The sequence below is a fragment of the Mobula birostris genome, unplaced genomic scaffold (genome assembly GCF_030028105.1).
Source record: "Mobula birostris isolate sMobBir1 unplaced genomic scaffold, sMobBir1.hap1 scaffold_391, whole genome shotgun sequence".
NCBI classification, from domain to species: Eukaryota; Metazoa; Chordata; class Chondrichthyes; order Myliobatiformes; family Myliobatidae; genus Mobula; species Mobula birostris.
Window position 1 is genome coordinate 104,314 of NW_027276996.1, and position 24,300 is coordinate 128,613.

Here is a 24,300-nt window from a genome sequence, read left to right on the forward strand (position 1 = left end):
AGCCTGGGGGGGGGCGGTGGAGGAGGGGAACCGGGGGGGGGGGTGAGGAGGGAACCTGCTGTGGGGGGGGGTGAGGAGGGAACGCTGTGGGAGGGGGTGAGGAGGGGAACGGTGGGGGGGGCGGTGAGGAGGGGACGCTGTGGGAGGGGGGTGAGGAGGGACGCTGTGGGGGGGGGGTGAGGAGGGGAACGCTGTGGGAGGGGGTGAGGAGGGAACCTGTGGGGGGGGGTGAGGAGGGACCTGTGGGGGGGGGGGAGAGGGAACGCTGTGGGGGGGGTGAGGAGGGACTGTGGGGGGGCGGGGGTGAGGAGGGAACCTGTGGGGGGGGGTGAGGAGGGAACGCTGTGGGGGGGGGGTGAGGAGGGGAACCTGTGGGGGGGGGGGAGGAGGGGGACCTGGGGGAGGGGGGGAGGAGGGGACGCGGGTGGGGGGGGGTGAGGAGGGACCGGTGGGGGGGGGTGAGAGGGAACGCTGTGGGAGGGGGGTGAGGAGGGAACCTGGGGGGGGGGGTGAGGAGGGACGCTGTGGGGGGGGTGAGGAGGGGACCTGTGGGGGGGGGGAGGGGACGTGGGGGGGGGGGGGGAGGGGACGCGGTGGGAGGGGGGGGAGGAGGGACCTGGGGGGGGGGTGAGGAGGGGACGCTGGGGGAGGGGGGGAGGAGGGACGGGGGGGCGGTGGGGGAGGGGGGAGGGAGGGGACCTGGGGGGGGGGGGTGAGGAGGGACCTGGGGGAGGGGGGGAGGGGGAGCGCGGTGGAGGGGGGGGGGAGGAGGGACCGGGGGGAGGGGGTGAGGAGGGACGGGGGGGGAGGGGGGGGGAGGGGACGCTGGGGGGGAGGGGGGGTGAGGAGGGACCTGTGGGGGGGGGGTGAGGAGGGACGGGGGGGAGGGGGTGAGGAGGGGAGCGCTGTGGGGGGGGGGGGAGGAGGGACGCTGGTGGGAGGGGGTGAGGAGGGAGCGCTGTGGGAGGGGGGGGGGAGGAGGGGACGCTGGGGGAGGGGGGGGGGAGGAGGGACCTGTGGGGGGGGGGAGGAGGGGACCTGTGGGGGGGGAGAGGGGAGCGCTGGGGGGAGGGGGGGGTGAGGAGGGACGCTGTGGGGGGGGAGGGGCTGGGGGGGAGGGGGAGGGGAGGCGGGGGGAGGGGGGGGGAGGGACCTGGGGGGGGGGTGAGGGGACGGGGGGGGGGGGGGGGGAGGGGAGCGCGGGGGGGGGGGGGGAGGGGACGGGGGGGGGGGGGGGAGGGGGCCTGGGGGAGGGGCGGTGAAGAGGGAACGCTGTGGGAGGGGGTGAGGAGGGAACCTGTGGGGGGGCGATGAAGAGGGAACGCTGTGGGAGGGGGTGAGGAGGGAACCTGTGGGGGGGCGATGAAGAGGGAACGCTGTGGGAGGTGGTGAGGAGGGAACCTGTGGGGTGGCGATGAAGAGGGAACGTTGTGGGAGGGGGTGAGGAGGGAGCGCTGTGGGAGGGGGTGGTGAAGAGGGAACGCTGTGGGAGGGGGTGAGGAGGGAGCACTGTGGGAGGGGGCGGTGAAGAGGGAACGCTGTGGGAGGGGGTGAGGAGGGAACCTGTGGGGGGGCGATGAAGAGGCAACGCTGTGGGAGGGGGTGAGGAGGGAACCTGTGGGGGGGCGATGAAGAGGGAACGCTGTGGGAGGGGGTGAGGAGGGAACCTGTGGGGGGGCGATGAAGAGGGAACGCTGTGGGAGGGGATGAGGAGGGAACCTGTGGAGGGAGCGGTGAAGAGGGAACGCTGTGGGAGGGGGTGAGGAGGGAGCGCTGTGGGAGGGGGCGGTGAAGAGGGAACGCTGTGGCAGGTGGTGAGGAGGGAACCTGTGAGGGGGCGGTGCAGAGGGAACGCTGTGGGAGGGGGTGAGGAGGGAACCTGTGGGGGGGCGATGAAGAGGGAACGCTGTGGGAGGGGGTGAGGAGGGAACCTGTGGGGGGGGCGATGAAGAGGGAACGCTGTGGGAGTGGGGTGAGGAGGGAACCTGTGGAGGGAGCGGTGAAGAGGGAACGCTGTGGGAGGGGGTGAGGAGGGAACCTGTGGGGGGGCGATGAAGAGGGAACGCTGTGGGAGGGGATGAGGAGGGAACCTGTGGAGGGAGCGGTGAAGAGGGAACGCTGTGGGAGGGGGTGAGGAGGGAACCTGTGGGGGGGGCGATGAAGAGGGAACGCTGTGGGAGGGGGTGAGGAGGGAACCTGTGGAGGGAGCGGTGAAGAGGGAACGCTGTGGGAGGGGGCGAGGAGGGAACCTGTGGGGGGGGCGGTGAAGAGGGAACGCTGTGGGACGGGGTGAGGAGGGAACCTGTGGGGGGGCGATGAAGAGGGAACGCTGTGGGAGGGGGTGAGGAGGGAGCGCTGTGGGAGGGGGCGGTGAAGAGTGAACGCTGTGGGAGGGGGTGAGGAGGGAACCTGTGGGGGGGCGATGAAGAGGGAACGCTGTGGGACGGGGTGAGGAGGGAACCTGTGGGGGGGCGATGAAGAGGGAACGCTGTGGGAGGGGGTGAGGAGGGAACCTGTGGGGGGGCGGTGAAGAGGGAACGCTGTGGGAGGGGGTGAGGAGGGAACCTGTGGGGGGCGATGAAGAGGGAACGCTGTGGGAGGGGGTGAGGAGGGAACCTGTGGGGGGGCGGTGAAGAGGGAACGCTGTGGGAGGGGGTGAGGAGGGAACCTGTGGGGGGGCGGTGAAGAGGGAACGCTGTGGGACGGGGTGAGGAGGGAACCTGTGGGGGGGCGGTGAAGAGGGAACGCTGTGGGAGGGGGTGAGGAGGGAACCTGTGGGGGGGGCGATGAAGAGGGAATGCTGTGGGAGTGGGGTGAGGAGGGAACCTGTGGGGGGGCGATGAAGAGGGAACGCTGTGGGAGGGGGTGAGGAGGGAGCGCTGTGGGAGGGGGTGGTGAAGAGGGAACGCTGTGGGAGGGGGTGAGGAGGGAACCTGTGGAGGAAGCGGTGAAGAGGGAACGCTGTGGGAGGGGGTGAGGAGGGAGCACTGTGGGAGGGGGCGGTGAAGAGGGAACGCTGTGGGAGGGGGTGAGGAGGGAACCTGTGGGGGGGGCGATGAAGAGGGAACACTGTGGGAGGGGGTGAGGAGGGAGCGCTGTGGGAGGGGGTGGTGAAGAGGGAACGCTGTGGGAGGGGGGTGAGGAGGGAACCTGTGGGGGGGGCGATGAAGAGGGAACACTGTGGGAGGGGGTGAGGAGGGAGCGCTGTGGGAGGGGGTGGTGAAGAGGGAACGCTGTGGGAGGGGGTGAGGAGGGAACCTGTGGAGGGAGCGGTGAAGAGGGAACGCTGTGGGAGGGGGTGAGGAGGGAACCTGTGGGGGGGCGATGAAGAGGGAACGCTGTGGGAGGGGGTGAGGAGGGAGCGCTGTGGGAGGGGTTGGTGAAGAGGGAACGCTGTGGGAGGGGGTGAGGTGGGAGCACTGTGGGAGGGGGCGGTGAAGAGGGAACGCTGTGGGAGGGGGTGAGGAGGGAACCTGTGGGGGGGCGATGAAGAGGGAACGCTGTGGGAGGGGGTGAGGAGGGAACCTGTGGAGGGAGCGGTGAAGAGGGAACGCTGTGGGAGGGGGTGAGGAGGGAGCTCTGTTGGATCGGTTGTGATATGTCGTCACTCACTTACGACTCTAGTAACACAATAAACATCACCAACTCCCACACTTTCTCCCACTACAGATGGACCTGACATCCCAGTAATCAACATCACATCCACTGAGGGGTCCAACCCCTCCCAGTTTGTGCTGGTCAACGCGACGGTAACGCTGACTTGCGCCACCAGTTCGATGCCCCCTGCCCTCTACTACTGGAATGTGGGTGACATCACAGACCCCGGCGTCCCGACCGATCCCGTCCTGGTCCTGCCCCGCATCCAGAGGGAGCAGGCAGGCCGGTACACTTGCATCGTAGTGAACAGCAAGATCCAAAACAGCACGAGGACATCAGTCACCCTGAACGTGTATGGTGAGTGTCCTCCACCCTCCTGCCAGTCTCTGTGACCCCCTGCGACTCTCCGTCAAACCCTGCGCCCCTCCTGCCAGTCTCTGTGAGTGTCCTCCACCCTCCTGCCAGTCTCCGTGACCTCTGTGCCCTCCTGCCAGTCTCTGTGAGTGTCCTCTGCCCTCCTGCCAGTCTCTGTGACCCCTTGCCATCCTGCCAGTCTCCGTGACCCCTGTGCCCTCATGCCAGTCTCAGTCTCAGTTACCCCTACCAGCCTCCTCAATCTCCCCACTCTTTCAGACCCAACCTCTTCACCAACCCCTTCCCCTCCGCAATGTTGCCTGTTGTTCCGCAATTGACAGCTCTTCCTGAGCTCTGGAACTCTCTCCGTCCCTACGTCTCCGTGCATGTCACTCCCCACCCCAACCTTCTCCCCTGCCCTTGATCTATTCAGCTGCCCTGTGAGTGAGATGCAGCAGGGAGATGAGCAGTACAGATCTACACACACAAAAATCAGCACAAAAATCAGGCTAGAATAGACAGTCGACGTTTTATACTGAGTCCCTTCATCAAGACTGGAAGTGAAGGTGGCAGAAGCTTGAAAAAATGGATGGGAGGAAGGGAAGTAGGAGAAACTGGAGGTGAGAGGTGAGACCAGGTGTGGGGGAAGGTGCTTGGAATGTCACGTACCCCGTGACGGGAATATAGAACCAGCGGAGAGTCCAACTTTGGAGTCCAGTATTGCTATTAACTAATAATATTTGTTAGTAACTACGCAATACAGTAATATAAATGTAGATAAGTCAAACAAGTTAGCAATGATTATATATATAAGTAGGTATATCAGTAAGTGTGGAAATATATGTATGAAAAACCAAGCTTCTTTAAATCTAGGGGTAAAAAGATACAGTCTTATGATGATGAGTAAAGATTCAGTTCAGTTCGTGGTATTGAGTTGAGTAGTGATGGAGAGAGAGAGAGAGGAAGAAATTTGAGTCTTCAGGTGAGCTGACACCGTCGATCTTCTCGTTGTCCTTTGAAATCCTTTAAAAGTCACTGACTGTGACCACAACAAAGGGGACTGGTTTTCTGTGGTGGAGCTATCACCCAGGCGAGGGTGGACACAGGGACAACTCCCCACCAGTCAACCCCTTTCCTTTTCACTGCAAGAGTGACTGATCGATCCGCCTGATCGATCCTCCAAAACCCACTTTTCCTGCGGGCACAACAAAGCTCATTCAGTGTCCAGATCATGTGTCTCCGGTCTATCACCTGACCTCCTATTTTATCTTCCAGTGCTGAGCACCAACTGTCACTCAAATAATTCCTCCTTCCTCCCTCTGTGTAAGAAATGTACAAGCACGCCATGTCCTGGGGAGGGCATCAACACGCTGCCGAAAAAATCATAACACCAAGTGTCCATCACATAACCGCCCTCGGTTACCATAGCAACTTACCAGCTGCTCGGTGCCATCTCTCTCTCCAACTCAGCAGAAATCCAAAAGTTACTTCCAGTGCCTTAAAGTGACAGTCCAACAGTTAGTCTTTGTCTCTCTCTCTCTTATCAAAACAAGATATCAGTTAATAGGGGTAAACGAACACAGTTCATAGGGGTAATCCAGGATCCCGTCACAGGATGAAGTGAGAAGGTGAGAGGTGAGACCAGGTGTGGGGGAAGAAGTTTGAGGGGCTGAGTGGCCTCTCCACCCAGTGGGTGTTCATCGCATTAACATTCCTGTCCCTGTCTACAGAGTTGCCTCTCAGGAATCTGAGCTGTTCCATGGAGGCGTTGGGGAATGGCGAGGGGCTCTCTCTCTCCTGCTGGTGGCCCGGGGGCTTCCCTCGGGCCCAACTGCTCTGGGAGGGGCTGCCGCAGGGTGTCTCAGCGAGGAAAAGCTCCATATCAACGTAACCACCACAGCCCCGCTGGACCAGACCAACCTGACCTGTGTGGGGTCACACCCAGCAGGCACCAGGACCTGCATCGTCAGACCAGGTCAGTGGTTTCTTCCCCACCCGCACGATGAGCGCTGAGGAGGGGCTGCTGTCGGAGGGGAGTGAGGAGGGGCCGCTGTCGGAGGGGAGTGAGGAGGGGCTGCTGTTGGAGGGGAGTGAGGAGGGGCCGCTGTCGAAGGGGAGTGTGGAGGGGCCGCTGTCGGAGGGGAGTGAGGAGGGGCTGCTGTCGGAGGGGAGTGAGGAGGGAGCGCTGTCGGAGGGGAGTGTGGAGGGGCTGCTGTCGGAGGGGAGTGTGGAGGGGCTGCTGTCGGAGGGGAGTGTGGAGGGGCCACTGTCGGAGGGGAGTGAGGAGGGGGCGCTGTCGGAGGGGAGTGTGGAGGGGCCGCTGTCGGAGGGGAGTGAGGAGGGGGCGCTGTCGGAGGGGAGTGTGGAGGGGCCGCTGTCGGATGGGAGTGAGGAGGGGGCGCTGTCGGAGGGAGTGCTGTGGGGGATGGTGAGGAGAGTTGTACTGTTTCTCTCTCTCCCCCTTCATCCCTCCTCCTCTCTCTCCCTTCCTCCCTCCTTCTCTCTCTCCTATCCTCCCTCCTTCTCTCGTTCCCTTTCTCCCTCCATTTCCCCTCTGCCCCTCCCGTTCCTCTCTGCCCTAATCTCCTCCTCCCCTTCTCCCACTGTAGACCTCCCAACAGTTCGGGGAGGGTTGCTGAGAGGCCATACTAGACCAGGTATCAGGAAGCCAACCTAGTCATATAGATGGAGATTAACTGGTGAGAGTATTTAATGATCACAACTAATGAAGTTACAGGTAAGAGATTGTGGTTGGTGAAACCAGATCAGGTGATGAAGCTTTCTTCCTAACCTGCTCTGCTCTGAGAGGTATTCGCTCTGCTGCACACCCCCTGTCTAGTATCCCCCCGGCTGGTCCTTGTCCGACTGGTGTCGACAGACGTCCGTGGGTTTGCTGTGGTGACGATGACCTGTCAGGTTGTTGCTAACCCTCCTGCCACTGTCCGCTGGTACCGGGAGTTGTCTGAGCTCGGAAGCGAGGCCATTGTCAACCCCGAACCAGGAACTTCAGAAGTTTGGATATGGGACTTCCTGCTGGCGAATCACACCGGGAATTACAGTTGCCATGCTGCGAATCCGCTGGGAGTCGGAGAGCAGGGCCTAGAGCTGACAGGTGGGAGCTTCTGGGGGAGTGGGACTGACCCCTCCTGTGGGGGTGGGAAGGAGGGAGGGGAAATGAACGAAGGATGTGAACGGGCGGGGAGAATTGAGCAGGGGAAAGGGAGGGTGAGGGGAAAGACGGGGACGAGGGAGGGGAAGGGGAAGGGAAAGGAGAGAAGCAGGTGGTTGGGGATTGGAGGGCAGGTGAGGGGTGTGGGAAGGGAGACACATTGTGACAGTGATATGGAAGGAAGGCGGGGGAGGGTGTGATGTCGGTGGGATGATTCTCTCTGTCCACCCTGTACCCATGTGCTATGACACCCTCCCTTTTCTCCGGTAGCCCCGCTCCTCTCCGACGTCGCGGTGGTGCGGCTGAACGGCTCAGCGGTGCGGTTTTCCTGGGCACTGCGGCGCTCTGACGTGGTCACCTCATTCCGGCTGCAGTTCCGGGGCGGCGACGGCGACCGCGCTTCCAGGGCCGAGTTCTGGAAAACTACGTCTGTGGTCGGCATGTCCGAGCGGCAGGCGATTCTCTCCGGCCTGCAGGCGGACAGGGGCTACACCTTCAGGGTGCTGCCCATGGTCGGCCTGCAGGAGGGGGCTGCATCCCAGCCCCGCTCCGTGAATCCTACCCAATCCCGTGAGTATCCCAGCCCCTGCTCTTACTCCGCTCCGGGTTTTCTCACCCATATTTGTTGCTCCTTCGACTGACCCGCTCCGCGTTTTGCGAAGCGCTGGTAGAAGTAGAAAGAGCTACACATTTTGTGTCTGTGACTTGGATTTCCAGTATCTGCGGATTTTGTCATGTTGGAAATGTAGAAAGAGACCCTTTATTCCCTCGTCTCTGCTCTCCCATTCACCACCAACGCGTCCGCTCTCCCCCCTCGGCCACACGTCCTTGCAGCTCTGAGCGTTCCCACAAAATATGGACTCACTTCCAAGGACCCTTCATTCCATGTTCTCGATATTAATTGCTTGTTTACTTCGTGCATTTACAGTTTGTTGTCTTTTGTACTCGGCTATTAGTCCATCTCCTTGTGTGTGGTCTGTCGTTGATTGTATTGTGTTTTTTTGTATCTACTGTGAATGCCGACACGAAAATTAATCTCGGATGTATATGATTACATATATGTACTCTCATAACAATTTTATTTTGTCCGGTGGACATTGGGATACACGGAGATCTCCGGGGGGGGGGGGGGGGTTAGAATTCTTGTGATTCCCCTGGCCCTCCTCCCTGCCTCCATCATATATATATATTATAAAGCCTTGAGATTTGCACCTTACAGCAACCATGGAACAAAGAAACTCATGAGCAAAGAACACATCAAACACCCAGTGGGCAGAAAACAAATCGTGCAAACAGTCAAAAGAAAGCAAATAACATTCAAAACTAAAGTTCACAAAAGTGAGTTCAGAGCCACAAAGCTGTCATCTCTGCAGCCGGTACGGGAGCCTGTGAGCCCACTTCAGCACAGAGACGAGAAAACCCCGCCAGGCGGCGAGTGGCCTATCCCTCACTCTCACCCTGACACCTTGATCTTTTCAATCTGGCTCAGCGCTTAAACCAGCTCCTTCCTGCCTCCTGGCCCCGCCACCCCGGCCCGGCTCATACACGCTGCGCCACAACCTTCCTGCACCTTCGAGACTTGGGTTCACGGCACAAAACTGCCAGGCCGTACCGGTGTTAAAGGGAAGTTACAGGCTGCTGATTGCTGATATTATTGTCCAGAAACGGTGTGATGAATAGAATCGTTAGTGAATTTTTTCGTGCATCACTCTGTCTCAGCAGCCCCATTTTAAAGCAGAAACAATCTCGTCACGGGACAAAAGCCTCTCCCCCATCCATTCAATCCCAAAATCTAACAAATATTCACCCTATTTTAAAATCTCATACATCACTTATGTCAGCGCTTCCACCAGTTCTCATCTCTCTGATACCGTCTAACCCCCTACACCCATGTAGCCATATAACAATTACAGCACGGAAACAGGCCATCTCGGCCCTTCTAGTCCGTGCCAAACTCTTACTCTCACCTAGTCCCACCGACCTGCACTCAGCCCGTAACCCTCCATTCCTTTCCTGTCCATATATCTATCCAATTTTACTTTAAATGACAATATCGAACCTGCCTCAACCACTTCTGCTGGAAGCTCATTCCACACAGCTACCACTCTCTGAGTAAAGAAGTTCCCCCTAAACTTTTGCCCTTTGACTCTCAACTCATGTCCTCTTGTTTGAATCTCCCCTACTCTCAATGGAAAAAACCTATCCATGTCAACTCTATCTATCCCCCTTATAATTTTAAATACCTCTATCAAGTCCCCCCTCAGCCTTCCACACTCCAAAGAATAAAGACCCAACTTGTTCAATCTTTCTCTGTAATGTAGGTGATGAAACCCAGGTAACATTCTAGTAAATCTTCTCTGTACTCTCTCTATTTTGTTGACATCTTTCCTATAATTCGGTGACCAAAACTATACACAATGCTCCAAATTTGGCCTCACCAATGCCTTGTACAATTTCAACATTACTCAATGCTCTGATTTATAAAGGCCAGCATACCAAAAGTTTTCTTCACCACCCTATCCACATGAGATTCCACCTTCAGGGAACTATGCACCATTATTCCTAGATCCCTCTGTTCTACTGCATTCTTCAATGCCCTACCATTTACCATGTATGTCCTATTTTGATTAGTCCTACCAAAGTGTAGCACCTCACATTTATCAGCATTAAACTCCATCTGCCATCTTTCAGCCCACTCTTCTAACTGGCCTAAATCTCTCTGCAAGCTTTGAAAACCTACTTCATTATCCACAACTCCACCTATCTTAGTATCATCTGCATACTTACTAATCCAATTTACCACCCCATCATCCAAATCATTAATGTATATGACAAACAACATTGGACCCAGTACAGATCCCTGAGGCACACCACTAGTCATCGGCCTCCAATCTGACACACCACTACTCCACCACTACTCTCTGGCGTCTCCCATCCAGCCACTGCTGAATCCATTTTACTGCTCCAATATTAATGCCTAATGATTGAACTTTCCTAACTAACCTTCCATGTGGAACCTTGTCAAAGGCCTTACTGAAGTCCATATAGACAACATCCACCGCTTTACCCTCGTCAACTTTCCTAGTAACCTCATCAAAAAATTCAATAAGATTTGTCAAACATGACCTTCCACGCACAAATCCATGTTGACTGTTCCTAATCAGACCTGTCTATCTAGATAATTATATATACTATCTCCAAGAATACTTTCCATCAATTTACCCACCACTGACGTCAAACTCACAGGCTGATAATTGCTAGGTTTACTCTTAGAACACTTTTAAAACAATGGAACAACATGAGCAATACGCCAATCCTCCGGCACCCCCCGTTTCTAATGACTTTTGAAATATTTCTGTTAGAACCCCAGCTATTTCCACACTAACTTCCCTCAAGGTCCTAGGGAATATCTTGTCCGGACCCGGAGACTTATTCACTTTCATATTCCTTAAAAGCGCCAGTACTTCCTCTTCTTTAATCATCATAGTTTCCATAACTTCCCTCTCTGTTTCCCTTACCTTACACAATTCAATATCCTTCTCCTTAGTGAATACCGAAAAAAAAAAATTGTTCAAAATCTCCCCCATCTCTTTTGGTTCCACACATAGCCGTCCACTCTGATTCTCTAAGGGACCCCTCCCCCTGTTTGTGACTACCTCCGGCCCCTACACTGCCTCCATCTCTATAAACCCCCTTTAACCCCTACACCCCTTCCCCTGTCTGTGACTACCTCCAGCCCCTACACTGCCTCCATCTCTCTGACACTGTCTAACCCCTACACCCCTCCCCCTGTCTGTGACTACCACCAGCCCCTACACTGCCTCCATCTCTATAAACCCCCTCTGACCCCTCCACCCCTTCCCGTCTCCGTGATCTCCTGGTCTGTCCTTTATGGAGGGGGTGTATAACCTGCATTCAGACTCACTGATTCGTTTGATTCCCTCTGCCGTCTCACCCTTCCCCTTTCCACTCCATATCCTCTTCCCACTTTCTTTCCCTCTCTTGCATCTGACCCTCCTTCCACCCTACCTCTCTCCCCTCCATTTCTCCTTTCCTTCTCCCTATTCTCATCCTCCGTCCCCCCCTTTCCTCCATCTCTCCTGCCCCTATTCCATTCTGTCTTGTCTTTACAGAGCCGTTAAGCGCAGGGGCCATCATTGGCATTGTGCTGGGGTGCGTGGGCGGTGTGCTCCTCCTCGCCCTCATCATCGTCTGCATCAAATGGACGAGGGGTGAGTGTCCGAGTGTGGGGGCAGCAGCATCGCTTCACGGGACCCACCACTCGCTCAGAGGGGGCAGGAAGGGAAAGAACTCTAGAGCTTGGAGTCCCGGGCAGCAATGAAGGGGAGGGGTCACGGAGACGGGGAAGGGTGCGGGGGAGGTCACGGGGAAGGGCGCGGGGATCAATAAGACGGGGAGGGATGCGGGTGGGTCAATGAGACAGGGAGGAGCGCAGGGGGGTCACGGAGACGGGGCGTAGGGGGGTCAATGAGACGGGGAGGGGCGTGGGGGGGGGTCAATGAGATGGGGAGGGGCGCAGGGGGGTCATGGAGACGGGGAGGGGCGTGGGGGCCCATCAATGAGATGGGGAGGGGCGCGAGGGGGGTCAATGAGACGGGGAGGAGCACAGGGGGGTCACGGAGACAGGGAGGGACGTGGGGGCCTGTCAATGAGACGGGGAGGGGCGCAAGGGGGGTCAATGAGATGGGGAGGAGCGCAGGGGGGTCACGGAGACAGGGAGGGGCGTGGGGGCCTGTCAATGAGACGGGGAGGGGCGTGGGGGGTGTCACGGAGATGGGGAGGGGCGTGGGGTGGGTCACTGAGACGAGGAAGGGTAAGTGTGGGGAGTGAGGTAAGGTAATGGTAAGGAGGAGTGAGGAGGAACAAGCGGTTCTGCTGATACTGGGAGCTGTGCCCATACTAGGAAGTGACCCCTGCTGTCTCCCTACAGGCCACAAGAAGAAAACTCAGATGTCTAAGCCCCAGGGGGTGAATAGAGTGGTGAGTCCAGGTGTTTGAATGGCCCTGGGAGAGGGACCCTGGTTACCCACAGTATAACAGGCAAGGGTGTTGGTTAGTAACTGTCACCCATCTCTGGAGCTGTTCCCACACTGTCTCCCCACCTCCCCCTCCCCCAGCCCTGAGGTAGGAGATTTGCAGGAGAGGTGGTGTGGGTGAAAGTCATGGGAGGGAACACTGTGGGAGGGGGTCAGGAGGGAATACTGTGGAGGGGGCGAGGAGGGAGCACTGTGGGAGGGGGCAAGATGGAACGCTGTGGGAGGGGGCGAGGGGTGAACGCTGTGGGAGGGGATGGTGATGAAGGAACGCTGTGGGAGGGGACAGTGAGGAGGGAATGCTGTGGGAGGGGGGTGAGGAGGGAACGCTGTGGGGGGGTGAGGAGGGAACGCTGTGGGAGGGGGCGAGGGGGAGTGCTGTGAGATGGGATGGTGAGGAGGGAACGCTGTGGGAGGGGGCGAGGGTGAGTGCTGTGGGAGGGGGCGAGATGGAATGCTGTGGGAGGGGATGGTGAGGAGGGAACGCTGTGGGAGGGGATGGTGAGGAGGGAACGCTGTGGGAGGGGGTGAGATGGAACGCTGTGGGAGGGGATGGTGAGGAGGGAATGCTGTGGGAGGGGATGGTGAGGAGGGAACGCTGTGGGAGGGGATGGTGAGGAGGGAGCACTGTGGGAGGGGATGGTGAGGAGGGAGCACTGTGGGAGGGGATGGTGAGGAGGGAACGCTGTGGGAGGGGATGGTGAGGAGGGAACGCTGTGGGAGGGGGTGAGATGGAACGCTGTGGGAGGGGATGGTGAGGAGGGAATGCTGTGGGAGGGGATGGTGAGGAGGGAACGCTGTGGGAGGGGATGGTGAGGAGGGAGCACTGTGGGAGGGGATGGTGAGGAGGGAGTACTGTGGGAGGGGATGGTGAGGAGGGAACGCTGTGGGAGGGGATGGTGAGGAGGGAGCACTGTGGGAGGGGATGGTGAGGAGGGAGCACTGTGGGAGGGGATGGTGAGGAGGGAACGCTGTGGGAGGGGATGGTGAGGAGGGAACGCTGTGGGAGGGGGTGAGATGGAACGCTGTGGGAGGGGATGGTGAGGAGGGAATGCTGTGGGAGGGGATGGTGAGGAGGGAACGCTGTGGGAGGGGATGGTGAGGAGGGAGCACTGTGGGAGGGGATGGTGAGGAGGGAGCACTGTGGGAGGGGATGGTGAGGAGGGAACGCTGTGGGAGGGGATGGTGAGGAGGGAGCACTGTGGGAGGGGATGGTGAGGAGGGAACGCTGTGGGAGGGGGTGAGATGGAAAGCTGTGGGAGGGGATGGTGAGGAGGGAGCACTGTGGGAGGGGGCAAGATGGAACGCTGTGGGAGGGGGCGAGGGGTGAACGCTGTGGGAGGGGATGGTGATGAAGGAACGCTGTGGGAGGGGACAGTGAGGAGGGAACGCTGTGGGAGGGGGGTGAGGAGGGAATGCTGTGGGGGGGTGAGGAGGGAACGCTGTGGGAGGGGGCGAGGGGGAGTGCTGTGAGATGGGATGGTGAGGAGGGAACGCTGTGGGAGGGGGCGAGGGTGAGTGCTGTGGGAGGGGGCGAGATGGAACGCTGTGGGAGGGGATGGTGAGGAGGGAACGCTGTGGGAGGGGATGGTGAGGAGGGAACGCTGTGGGAGGGGGTGAGATGGAACGCTGTGGGAGGGGATGGTGAGGAGGGAATGCTGTGGGAGGGGATGGTGAGGAGGGAACGCTGTGGGAGGGGATGGTGAGGAGGGAGCACTGTGGGAGGGGATGGTGAGGAGGGAGCACTGTGGGAGGGGATGGTGAGGAGGGAACGCTGTGGGAGGGGATGGTGAGGAGGGAACGCTGTGGGAGGGGATGGTGAGGAGGGAACGCTGTGGGAGGGGATGGTGAGGAGGGAGCGCTGTGGGAGGGGATGGTGAGGAGGGAACGCTGTGGGAGGGGATGGTGAGGAGGGAACACTGTGGGAAGGGATGGTGAGGAGGGAACGCTGTGGGAGGGGATGGTGAGGAGGGAGCGCTGTGGGAGGGGATGGTGAGGAGGGAACGCTGTGGGAGGGGATGGTGAGGAGGGAACGCTGTGGGAGGGGGTGAGATGGAACGCTGTGGGAGGGGATGGTGAGGAGGGAACGCTGTGGGAGGGGATGGTGAGGAGGGAGCACTGTGGGAGGGGATGGTGAGGAGGGAACACTGTGGGAGGGGATGGTGAGGAGGGAGCACTGTGGGAGGGGATGGTGAGGAGGGAACGCTGTGGGAGGGGATGGTGAGGAGGGAACGCTGTGGGAGGGGGTGAGATGGAACGCTGTGGGAGGGGATGGTGAGGAGGGAACGCTGTGGGAGGGGATGGTGAGGAGGGAGTACTGTGGGAGGGGATGGTGAGGAGGGAGCACTGTGGGAGGGGATGGTGAGGAGGGAGCACTGTGGGAGGGGGTGAGATGGAACGCTGTGGGAGGGGATGGTGAGGAGGGAACGCTGTGGGAGGGGATGGTGAGGAGGGAGCACTGTGGGAGGGGATGGTGAGGAGGGAACGCTGTGGGAGGGGATGGTGAGGAGGGAACGCTGTGGGAGGGGATGGTGAGGAGGGAGTACTGTGGGAGGGGATGGTGAGGAGGGAGCACTGTGGGAGGGGATGGTGAGGAGGGAGCACTGTGGGAGGGGATGGTGAGGAGGGAACGCTGTGGGAGGGGATGGTGAGGAGGGAACGCTGTGGGAGGGGATGGTGAGGAGGGAGTACTGTGGGAGGGGATGGTGAGGAGGGAACGCTGTGGGAGGGGATGGTGAGGAGGGAGCACTGTGGGAGGGGATGGTGAGGAGGGAACGCTGTGGGAGGGGATGGTGAGGAGGGAGCACTGTGGGAGGGGATGGTGAGGAGGGAACGCTGTGGGAGGGGATGGTGAGGAGGGAGCACTGTGGGAGGGGATGGTGAGGAGGGAGCACTGTAGGAGGGGATGGTGAGGAGGGAGCACTGTGGGAGGGGACAGTGAGGAGGGAACGCTGTGGGAGGGGGGTGAGGAGGGAACGCTGTGGGGGGGTGAGGAGGGAACGCTGTGGGAGGGGGCGAGGGGGAGTGCTGTGAGATGGGATGGTGAGGAGGGAACGCTGTGGGAGGGGGCGAGGGTGAGTGCTGTGGGAGGGGGCGAGATGGAACGCTGTGGGAGGGGATGGTGAGGAGGGAACGCTGTGGGAGGGGGCGAGGGTGAGTGCTGTGGGAGGGGGCGAGATGGAACGCTGTCGGAGGGGATGGTGAGGAGGGAACGCTGTGGGAGGGGGTGAGATGGAACGCTGTGGGAGGGGATGGTGAGGAGGGAGTACTGTGGACGTTATTAAGAGTAAGGGTCCACTGTGATTTCACCATCTCTCTTCCTTCCACACCAGGGCATTCAAGCAAACAGGGCGGTGACAAGAAGGACCCATGAGACGCAGCCTGCCAACCAGTATCAACCTGGTCAACTGACGTACAACTCCGCACACAGTAACTCCCACAGAGGGACCCAGGTACACCAGCGCACTCTCCACCTGTGGTTGCTGAGCTCAATAAGTTAAATGGGCCTATCTTTATAATTCAGTCCCACTCACTCCCACCGTCTACACTCCTAATGGGATCCACTCCTTCCCATTCACTCCCACCATCCACATTCCCAATGGGACCCCACTCCTTCCCATTCACTCCCACCATCCACATTCCCAATGGGACCCCAATCCTTCCCATTCACTCCCACTGTCCACACTCCCAATGGGACCCCACCCCTTCCCATTCACTCCCACCATCCACATTCCCAATGGGACCCCACTCCTTCCCATTCACTCCCACCATCCACATTCCCAATGGGACCCCAATCCTTCCCATTCACTCCCACCATCCACATTCCCAATGGGACCCCAATCCTTCCCATTCACTCCCACCGTCCACACTCCCAATGGGACCCCACCCCTTCCCATTCACTCCCACCGTCCACACTCCCAATGGGACCCCACCCCTTCCCATTCACTCCCACCGTCCACACTCCAATGGGACCCACCCCTTCCCATTCACTCCCACTGTCCACACTCCCAATGGGACCTACCCCTTCCCATTCACTCCCACCGTCCACACTCCCAATGGGACCCCACCCCTTCCCATTCACTCCCACCGTCCACACTCCCAATGGACCCCACCACTTCATACGCACTCCCACCGTCCACACTCCCAATGGGACCCCACCCCTTCCCATTCACTCCCACCGTCCACACTCCAATGGGACCTACCCCTTCCCATTCACTCCCACCGTCCACACTCCCAATGGACCCCACCACTTCATTTGCACTCCCACTGTCCACACTCCCAATGGGACCCCACCCCTTCCCATTCACTCCCACCGTCCACACTCCCAATGGACCCCACCACTTCATACGCACTCCCACTGTCCACACTCCCAATGGGACCCCACCCCTTCCCATTCACTCCCACCGTCCACACTCCCAATGGGATCCCACCCCTTCCCATTCACTCCCACCGTCCACACTCCCAATGGGACCCACTCCTTCCCATTCACTCCCACCGTCCACACTCCCAATGGACCCCACCACTTCATACGCACTCCCACCGTCCACACTCCCAATGGGACCCCACCCCTTCCCATTCACTCCCACCGTCCACACTCCAATGGGACCCACACCTTCCCATTCACTCCCACCGTCCACACTCCCAATGGGACCCCACCCCTTCCCATTCACTCCCACCGTCCACACTCCCAATGGACCCCACCACTTCATACGCACTCCCACCGTCCACACTCCCAATGGGACCCCACCCCTTCCCATTCACTCCCACTGTCCACACTCCCAATGGGACCCACTCCTTCCCATTCACTCCCACCGTCCACACTCCCAATGGGACCTACCCCTTCCCATTCACTCCCACCGTCCACACTCCAATGGGACCCACTCCTTCCCATTCACTCCCACCGTCCACACTCCAATGGGACCCCACCCCTTCCCATTCACTCCCACCGTCACGCACTCCCACCGTCCACACTCCCAATGGGACCCCACCCCTTCCCATTCACTCCCACCATCCATACTCCAATGGGACCCACACCTTCCCATTCACTCCCACCGTCCACACTCCCAATGGGACCCACTCCTTCCCATTCACTCCCACCGTCCACACTCCCAATGGGACCCCACCCCTTCCCATTCACTCCCACCGTCCACACTCCCAATGGGACCCCACCCCTTCCCATTCACTCCCACCGTCCACACTCCCAATGGGACCCCACCCCTTCCCATTCACTCCCAATGTCCACACTCCCAATGGGACCCCACCCCTTCCCATTCACTCCCAATGTCCACACTCCCAATGGGACCCCACCCCTTCCCATTCACTCCCACCGTCCACACTCCCAATGGGACCCCACCCCTTCCCATTCACTCCCAATGTCCACACTCCCAATGGGACCCCACCCCTTCCCATTCACTCCCACTGTCCACACTCCCAATGGGACCCCACCCCTTCCCATTCACTCCCACCGTCCACACTCCCAATGGACCCCACCACTTCATACGCACTCCCACTGTCCACACTCCCAATGGGACCCCACCCCTTCCCATTCACTCCCACCGTCCACACTCCCAATGGGACCCCACCCCTTCCCATTCACTCCCACCGTCCACACTCCCAATGGGACCCACTCCTTCCCATTCACTCCCACCGTCCACACTCCCAATGGGACCTACCCCTTCCCATTCACTCCCACCGTCCACACTCCAATGGGACCCACTCCTTCCCATTCACTCCCACCGTCCACACTCCAATGGGACCCCACCCCTTCCCATTCACTCCCACCGTCCACACTCCCAATGGACCCCACCACTTCATACGCACTCCCACCGTCCACACTCCCAATGGGACCCCACCCCTTCCCATTCACTCCCAATGTCCACACTCCCAATGGGACTCCACCCCTTCCCATTCACTCCCACCGTCCACACTCCCAATGGGACCCCACCCCTTCCCATTCACTCCCAATGTCCACACTCCCAATGGGACCCCACCCCTTCCCATTCACTCCCACCGTCCACACTCCCAATGGGACCCACACCTTCCCATTCACTCCCACCGTCCACACTCTCAATGGGACCCCACCCCTTCCCATTCACTCCCACCGTCCACACTCCCAATGGACCCCACCCCTTCCCATTCACTCCCACCGTCCACACTCCCAATGGGACCCCACCCCTTCCCATTCACTCCCACCGTCCACACTCCCAATGGGACCTACCCCTTCCCATTCACTCCCACCGTCCACACTCCCAATGGGACCCCACCCCTTCCCATTCACTCCCACCGTCCACACTCCCAATGGGACCCCACCCCTTCCCATTCACTCCCACCGTCCACACTCCCAATGGGACCCACACCTTCCCATTCACTCCCACCGTCCACACTCCCAATGGGACCCCACCCCTTCCCATTCACTCCCACCGTCCACACTCCCAATGGACCCCACCCCTTCCCATTCACTCCCACCGTCCACACTCCCAATGGGACCCCACCCCTTCCCATTCACTCCCACCGTCCACACTCCCAATGGGACCTACCCCTTCCCATTCACTCCCACCGTCCACACTCCCAATGGGATCCCATCCTTTGCCATTCACTCCCACCATCCACATTCCCAATGGGACCCCAATCCTTCCCATTCACTCCCACCGTCCACACTCCCAATGGGACCCCACCCCTTCCCATTCACTCCCACCGTCCACACTCCCAATGGGACCCACCCCTTCCCATTCACGCCCACCGTCCACACTCCCACCAGGATCACAACTCTTCCCATTCACTCCCACCGTCCACACTCCCAATGGACCCCACCCCTTCCCATTCACTCCCACCGTCCACACTCCCAATGGACCCCACCACTTCATACGCACTCCCACTGTCCACACTCCCAATGGGACCTACCCCTTCCCATTCACTCCCACCGTCCACACTCCCAATGGGACCTACACCTTCCCATTCACTCCCACCGTCCACACTCCCAATGGACCCCACCCCTTCCCATTCACTCCCACCGTCCACACTCCCAATGGACCCCACCACTTCATACGCACTCCCACCGTCCACACTCCCAATGGGACCCCACCCCTTCCCATTCACTCCCACCGTCCACACTCCCAATGGGATCCCACCCCTTCCCATTCACTCCCACTGTCCACACTCCCAATGGGACCCCACCCCTTCCCATTCACTCCCACCGTCCACACTCCCAATGAACCCCACCACTTCATACGCACTCCCACTGTCCACACTCCCAATGGGACCTACCCCTTCCCATTCACTCCCACCGTCCACACTCCCAATGGGACCTACACCTTCCCATTCACTCCCACCGTCCACACTCCCAATGGACCCCACCCCTTCCCATTCACTCCCACCGTCCACACTCCCAATGGACCCCACCACTTCATACGCACTCCCACCGTCCACACTCCCAATGGGACCCCACCCCTTCCCATTCACTCCCACCGTCCACACTCCCAATGGGATCCCACCCCTTCCCATTCACTCCCACCGTCCACACTCCCAATGGACCCACACCTTCCCATTCACTCCCACCATCCACACTCCCAATGGGACCTACACCTTCCCATTCACTCCCACCGTCCACACTCCCAATGGGACCCCACCCCTTCCCATTCACTCCCACCGTCCACACTCCCAATGGGACCTACCCCTTCCCATTCACTCCCACTGTCCACACTCCCACCAGGATCACAACTCTTCCCATTCACTCCCACCGTCCACACTCCCAATGGACCCCACCCCTTCCCATTCACTCCCACCGTCCACACTCCCAATGGACCCCACCACTTCATACGCACTCCCACTGTCCACACTCCCAATGGGACCTACCCCTTCCCATTCACTCCCACCGTCCACACTCCCAATGGGACCTACACCTTCCCATTCACTCCCACCGTCCACACTCCCAATGGACCCCACCCCTTCCCATTCACTCCCACCGTCCACACTCCCAATGGACCCCACCACTTCATACGCACTCCCACCGTCCACACTCCCAATGGGACCCCACCCCTTCCCATTCACTCCCACCGTCCACACTCCCAATGGGATCCCACCCCTTCCCATTCACTCCCACTGTCCACACTCCCAATGGGACCCCACCCCTTCCCATTCACTCCCACCGTCCACACTCCCAATGAACCCCACCACTTCATACGCACTCCCACTGTCCACACTCCCAATGGGACCTACCCCTTCCCATTCACTCCCACCGTCCACACTCCCAATGGGACCTACACCTTCCCATTCACTCCCACCGTCCACACTCCCAATGGACCCCACCCCTTCCCATTCACTCCCACCGTCCACACTCCCAATGGACCCCACCACTTCATACGCACTCCCACCGTCCACACTCCCAATGGGACCCCACCCCTTCCCATTCACTCCCACCGTCCACACTCCCAATGGGATCCCACCCCTTCCCATTCACTCCCACCGTCCACACTCCCAATGGACCCACACCTTCCCATTCACTCCCACCATCCACACTCCCAATGGGACCTACACCTTCCCATTCACTCCCACCGTCCACACTCCCAATGGGACCCCACCCCTTCCCATTCACTCCCACCGTCCACACTCCCAATGGGACCTACCCCTTCCCATTCACTCCCACTGTCCACACTCCCACCAGGATCACAACTCTTCCCATTCACTCCCAATGTCCACACTCTCAATCGATCCCACGCTTTGCCATTCACTCCCACCATCCACACTCCCAATGGGACCCACTCCTTCCCATTCACTCCCACCGTCCACACTCCCAATGGACCCCACCACTTCATACGCACTCCCACCGTCCACACTCCCAATGGGATCCCATCCTTTCCCATTTGCTCCCACTGTCTACACTCCCAAAGATAGCCCATCGCTTCCCATTCAATCCCACACTAACCTACAGCTTTAATCCGTACGCAGAGCACAGAGGACTGGGATTGGCAGAGTATGGTGTATTCAGTGTCTCAGAACGTGACCCCTGCTGCCAGTGGAAGATACCCTCAACAGGATATTACTCCTCGGACCACCCTCCCATCAGATGTCAAGCTCGTATGTTCCCAAGTCTGGAGGGATTGTCCAGCTGAGTGTTTGCGGTTGAATGTAGTTCCTGGTCTCCATGGGGTGGGCTAATGTAACCATCCAGTAGTGTGGGGTCCCATTGGGAGTGTGGACAGTGGGATTAAATAGGAAGGAGTCGGATCCTATTGGGAGTGTAGACAGTGGGAGTGAATGGGAAGGAGTGGGATCCCATTGAGAGTGTGGACAGTGGGAGTGAATGGGAAGGAGTGGGATCCCATTGAGAGTGTGGACGGTGGGAGTGAATGGGAAGGAGTGGGATCCCATTGGGAGTGTGGACAGTGGGAGTGAATGGGAAATAGTGGTGTCCGTTGGGAACGTGGAGGTTGGGAGTGAGTGGGAAGGGGTGGATCCCATTGGCAGTGTAAACAGTGGGAGTGAATGGGAAGGAGTGGGTTCATTGGGAGTGTGGATGGTGGGAGTGAATAGGAAGGAGTGGTACCTATTGGGAGTATGGACAGTGGGAGTGAATGGGAAATGGTGGTGTCCATTGAGTCAGCAAACTCATTCGTAAGGCCAGTGATGTTGTGGGGATGGAACTGGACTCTCTGATGGTGGTGTCTGAAAAGAGGATGCTGTCTAAGTTGCATGTCATCTTGGTCAATGTCTCCCATCCATTACATAATGTACTGGGTGGGCACAGGAGTACATTCAACCAGAGACTCATCCCACCGAGATGCAGCACTGAGCGTCATAGGAAGTCATTCCTGCCTGTGGCCATCAAACTTTACAACTCCTCCCTTGGAGGGTCAGACATCTTGAGCCAATAGGCTGGTCCTGGACTTATTTCATAGCTTACTGGCATAATTTACATATTACTATTTAACTATTTATGGTTCTATTACTATTTATTATTTATGAAGCGACTGTAAGGAAAACCAATTTCCCCCAGGATTAATAACGTATGACTATGTCGACACTCCCAATAGAACCCCACCCCTTCCCATTCACCCCCACTGTCCACACTCCCAATGGGACCCACTCCTTCCCATTCACTCCCACCGTCCACACTCCCAATGGGACCCCACCTCTTCCCATTCAGTCCCACCATCCACACTCCCAGTGGACCCACTTCTTCCCACTCACTCCCAACCTCCACTTCTCCCCCAGCAGAGCAGGGCGGATGGTGTTGAACGCACTGGAAAAGTCAAAAAAACATGACCCTCACAGTGCTCGCTGGCTTGTCCAGGTGGGCATAGACACGGTTCAGCAGGTAGACGATGGCATCCTCAACTCCTAGTCGGGGCTGGTAGGCGAACTGGAAGGGATCTAAGTGTGGCCTGACCATAGGCCGGAGCAGCTCCAGAACAAGTCTCTCCAGGGTCTTCATGATGTGGGAGGTCAATGCCACTGGTCTGTAGTCATTGAGGCCGCTGGGGCGCGGCGTCTTCGGCACAGGGACGAGGCAGGACGTCTTCCACAATACAGGAACCTTCCGGAGCCTCAGGCTCAGGTTGAATACATGGCGAAGTACTCCACCTAGCTGAGGGGCACAGGCTTTGAGCACCCTGGTACTGACACCACCCAGTCCTGCAGCCTTGCTTGGGTTGAGACGTTTCAGCTGTCTTCTCACCTGTAGAGCTGTGAAGCCCACCGTGGTGGTTTCATGTGGGGAAGTGGTATAGTCATGACAGTGGGGGTGAATGGGAAGGAGTGGCTCCCATTGGGAGTGTGGACGGTAGGAGTGAATGGGAAGGGGTGGGGTCCCATTGGGTGTGTGGATAGTGGGAGTGATTGGAAAGGGGTAAGGTCCCATTTTGAGTGAATGGGAAGTGGTAGGGTGTTCTCTGTCCCGGCTGTCAGTGAATTCTGATCCAATGCAACCTCTTGCTCCTCTCTTCAAGGTCAACACCAATAACCACCAAACTTCGGACAGGCCCTCAAAGCTCACCCTCCAGAGGAGGAAGGCCACCATGGTTTGAAAAGCTTTCCTCATCCCCTCTTCCCACCTGCCAACTCTTCTCGCCTCACCACCAATGCCAGAAGGATCATGGTGACTTTGGTGCCTTCATCTTCTGCGAGTCTCAATGGAAATCGTGGCATTCCCTAGGAGCTGCTGGTCGGGGAGACCTCAGGGCAAATTTGAGTGTTTGTAGTCTCCCCTTTAAGTGGAACAGCTGCTTTTAAATTCTCCAAAAGAGCAGGAGTGCGGCTGCTGTCAGCAGGTCGTTGCCTCAGGACGGCTGTCGAGGTGGTAGGTGGTTAGAGTTGCTGGTTCGATTCCCACCAAGGCAACTCAGGGATTTAAATAATTTAATAAATCTTGTCGACTTAAATTTAAAAATAGTAGAAATTATGTAGTGTACTCCAGAACATGGGACAAAGACTTTAAATCTGGTTTGTAATCACTGACATATGCTGTGAAATTTCTTGTTTTTTGGTAGCCAGGCATAAGAAATTATTATAATTTACAGTAAGAAAAATAAAAAATAAACTGCAAAAAGAGAGCAAGTTAGTGAGTGTTCAGAAACTCCAAGCTGGGATCGGCAGAGGGTGGGGTGTGTCCTTTCAGCGGTGTTGATCCCTGCTGTCCTTGTCCTTCAGGGTGGAGCAAGAGGAGAGGGCTGTCAGAGAGCCCACACAAGTAACCACAGTACATTATCTAGATAGTGAACACTGCAGCCACTGTGTGTCGGTGGTGCAGGGAGGGGCTGTTTATGGGTGCCAATCGAGCAGGCTGCTTTGTCTTGAATGGTGTCAACATAGAAACATAGAAAATAGGTGCAGGAGTAGGCCATTCGGCCCTTCGAGCCTGCACCGCCATTTATTATGATCATGGCTGATCATCCAACTCAGAACACCGCCCCAGCCTTCCCTCCATACCCCCTGATCCCCGTAGCCACAAGGGCCATATCTAACTCCCTCTTAAATATCGCCAATGAACTGGCCTCAACTGTTTCCTGTGGCAGAGAATTCCACAGATTCACCACTCTCTCTGTGAAGAAGTTTTTCCTAATCTCGGTCCTAAAAGGCTTCCCCTTTATCCTCAAGCTGTGACCCCTCGTTCTGGACTTCCCCAACATCGGG

At 58.4% G+C, this 24,300-nt stretch overlaps 1 protein-coding gene across 3 annotated transcripts; it reads left to right on the top strand.

Annotated features, from left to right (window-relative positions):
* Positions 1–3,675: 3,675 nt before the first annotated feature.
* LOC140193116 (V-set and immunoglobulin domain-containing protein 10-like) lies at positions 3,676–23,693 on the top strand. Of its 3 annotated transcripts, none has more exons than XM_072250530.1 (9): positions 3,676–3,954; positions 5,682–5,926; positions 6,561–7,063; positions 7,391–7,690; positions 11,254–11,352; positions 12,072–12,121; positions 15,507–15,626; positions 21,118–21,246; positions 23,118–23,693. In XM_072250530.1, exons 3-9 carry the CDS (start codon positions 6,856–6,858, stop codon positions 23,193–23,195), a joined length of 984 nt encoding a protein of 327 aa, XP_072106631.1. In that variant the 5' UTR covers positions 3,676–3,954; positions 5,682–5,926; positions 6,561–6,855; the 3' UTR covers positions 23,196–23,693. The 3 variants fall into 3 exon arrangements, with proteins under 3 accessions (XP_072106631.1, XP_072106630.1, XP_072106633.1); XM_072250529.1 differs by having other exon boundaries at positions 6,791–7,063; XM_072250532.1 differs by lacking the exon at positions 21,118–21,246 and having other exon boundaries at positions 6,791–7,063.
* Positions 23,694–24,300: the final 607 nt, after the last annotated feature.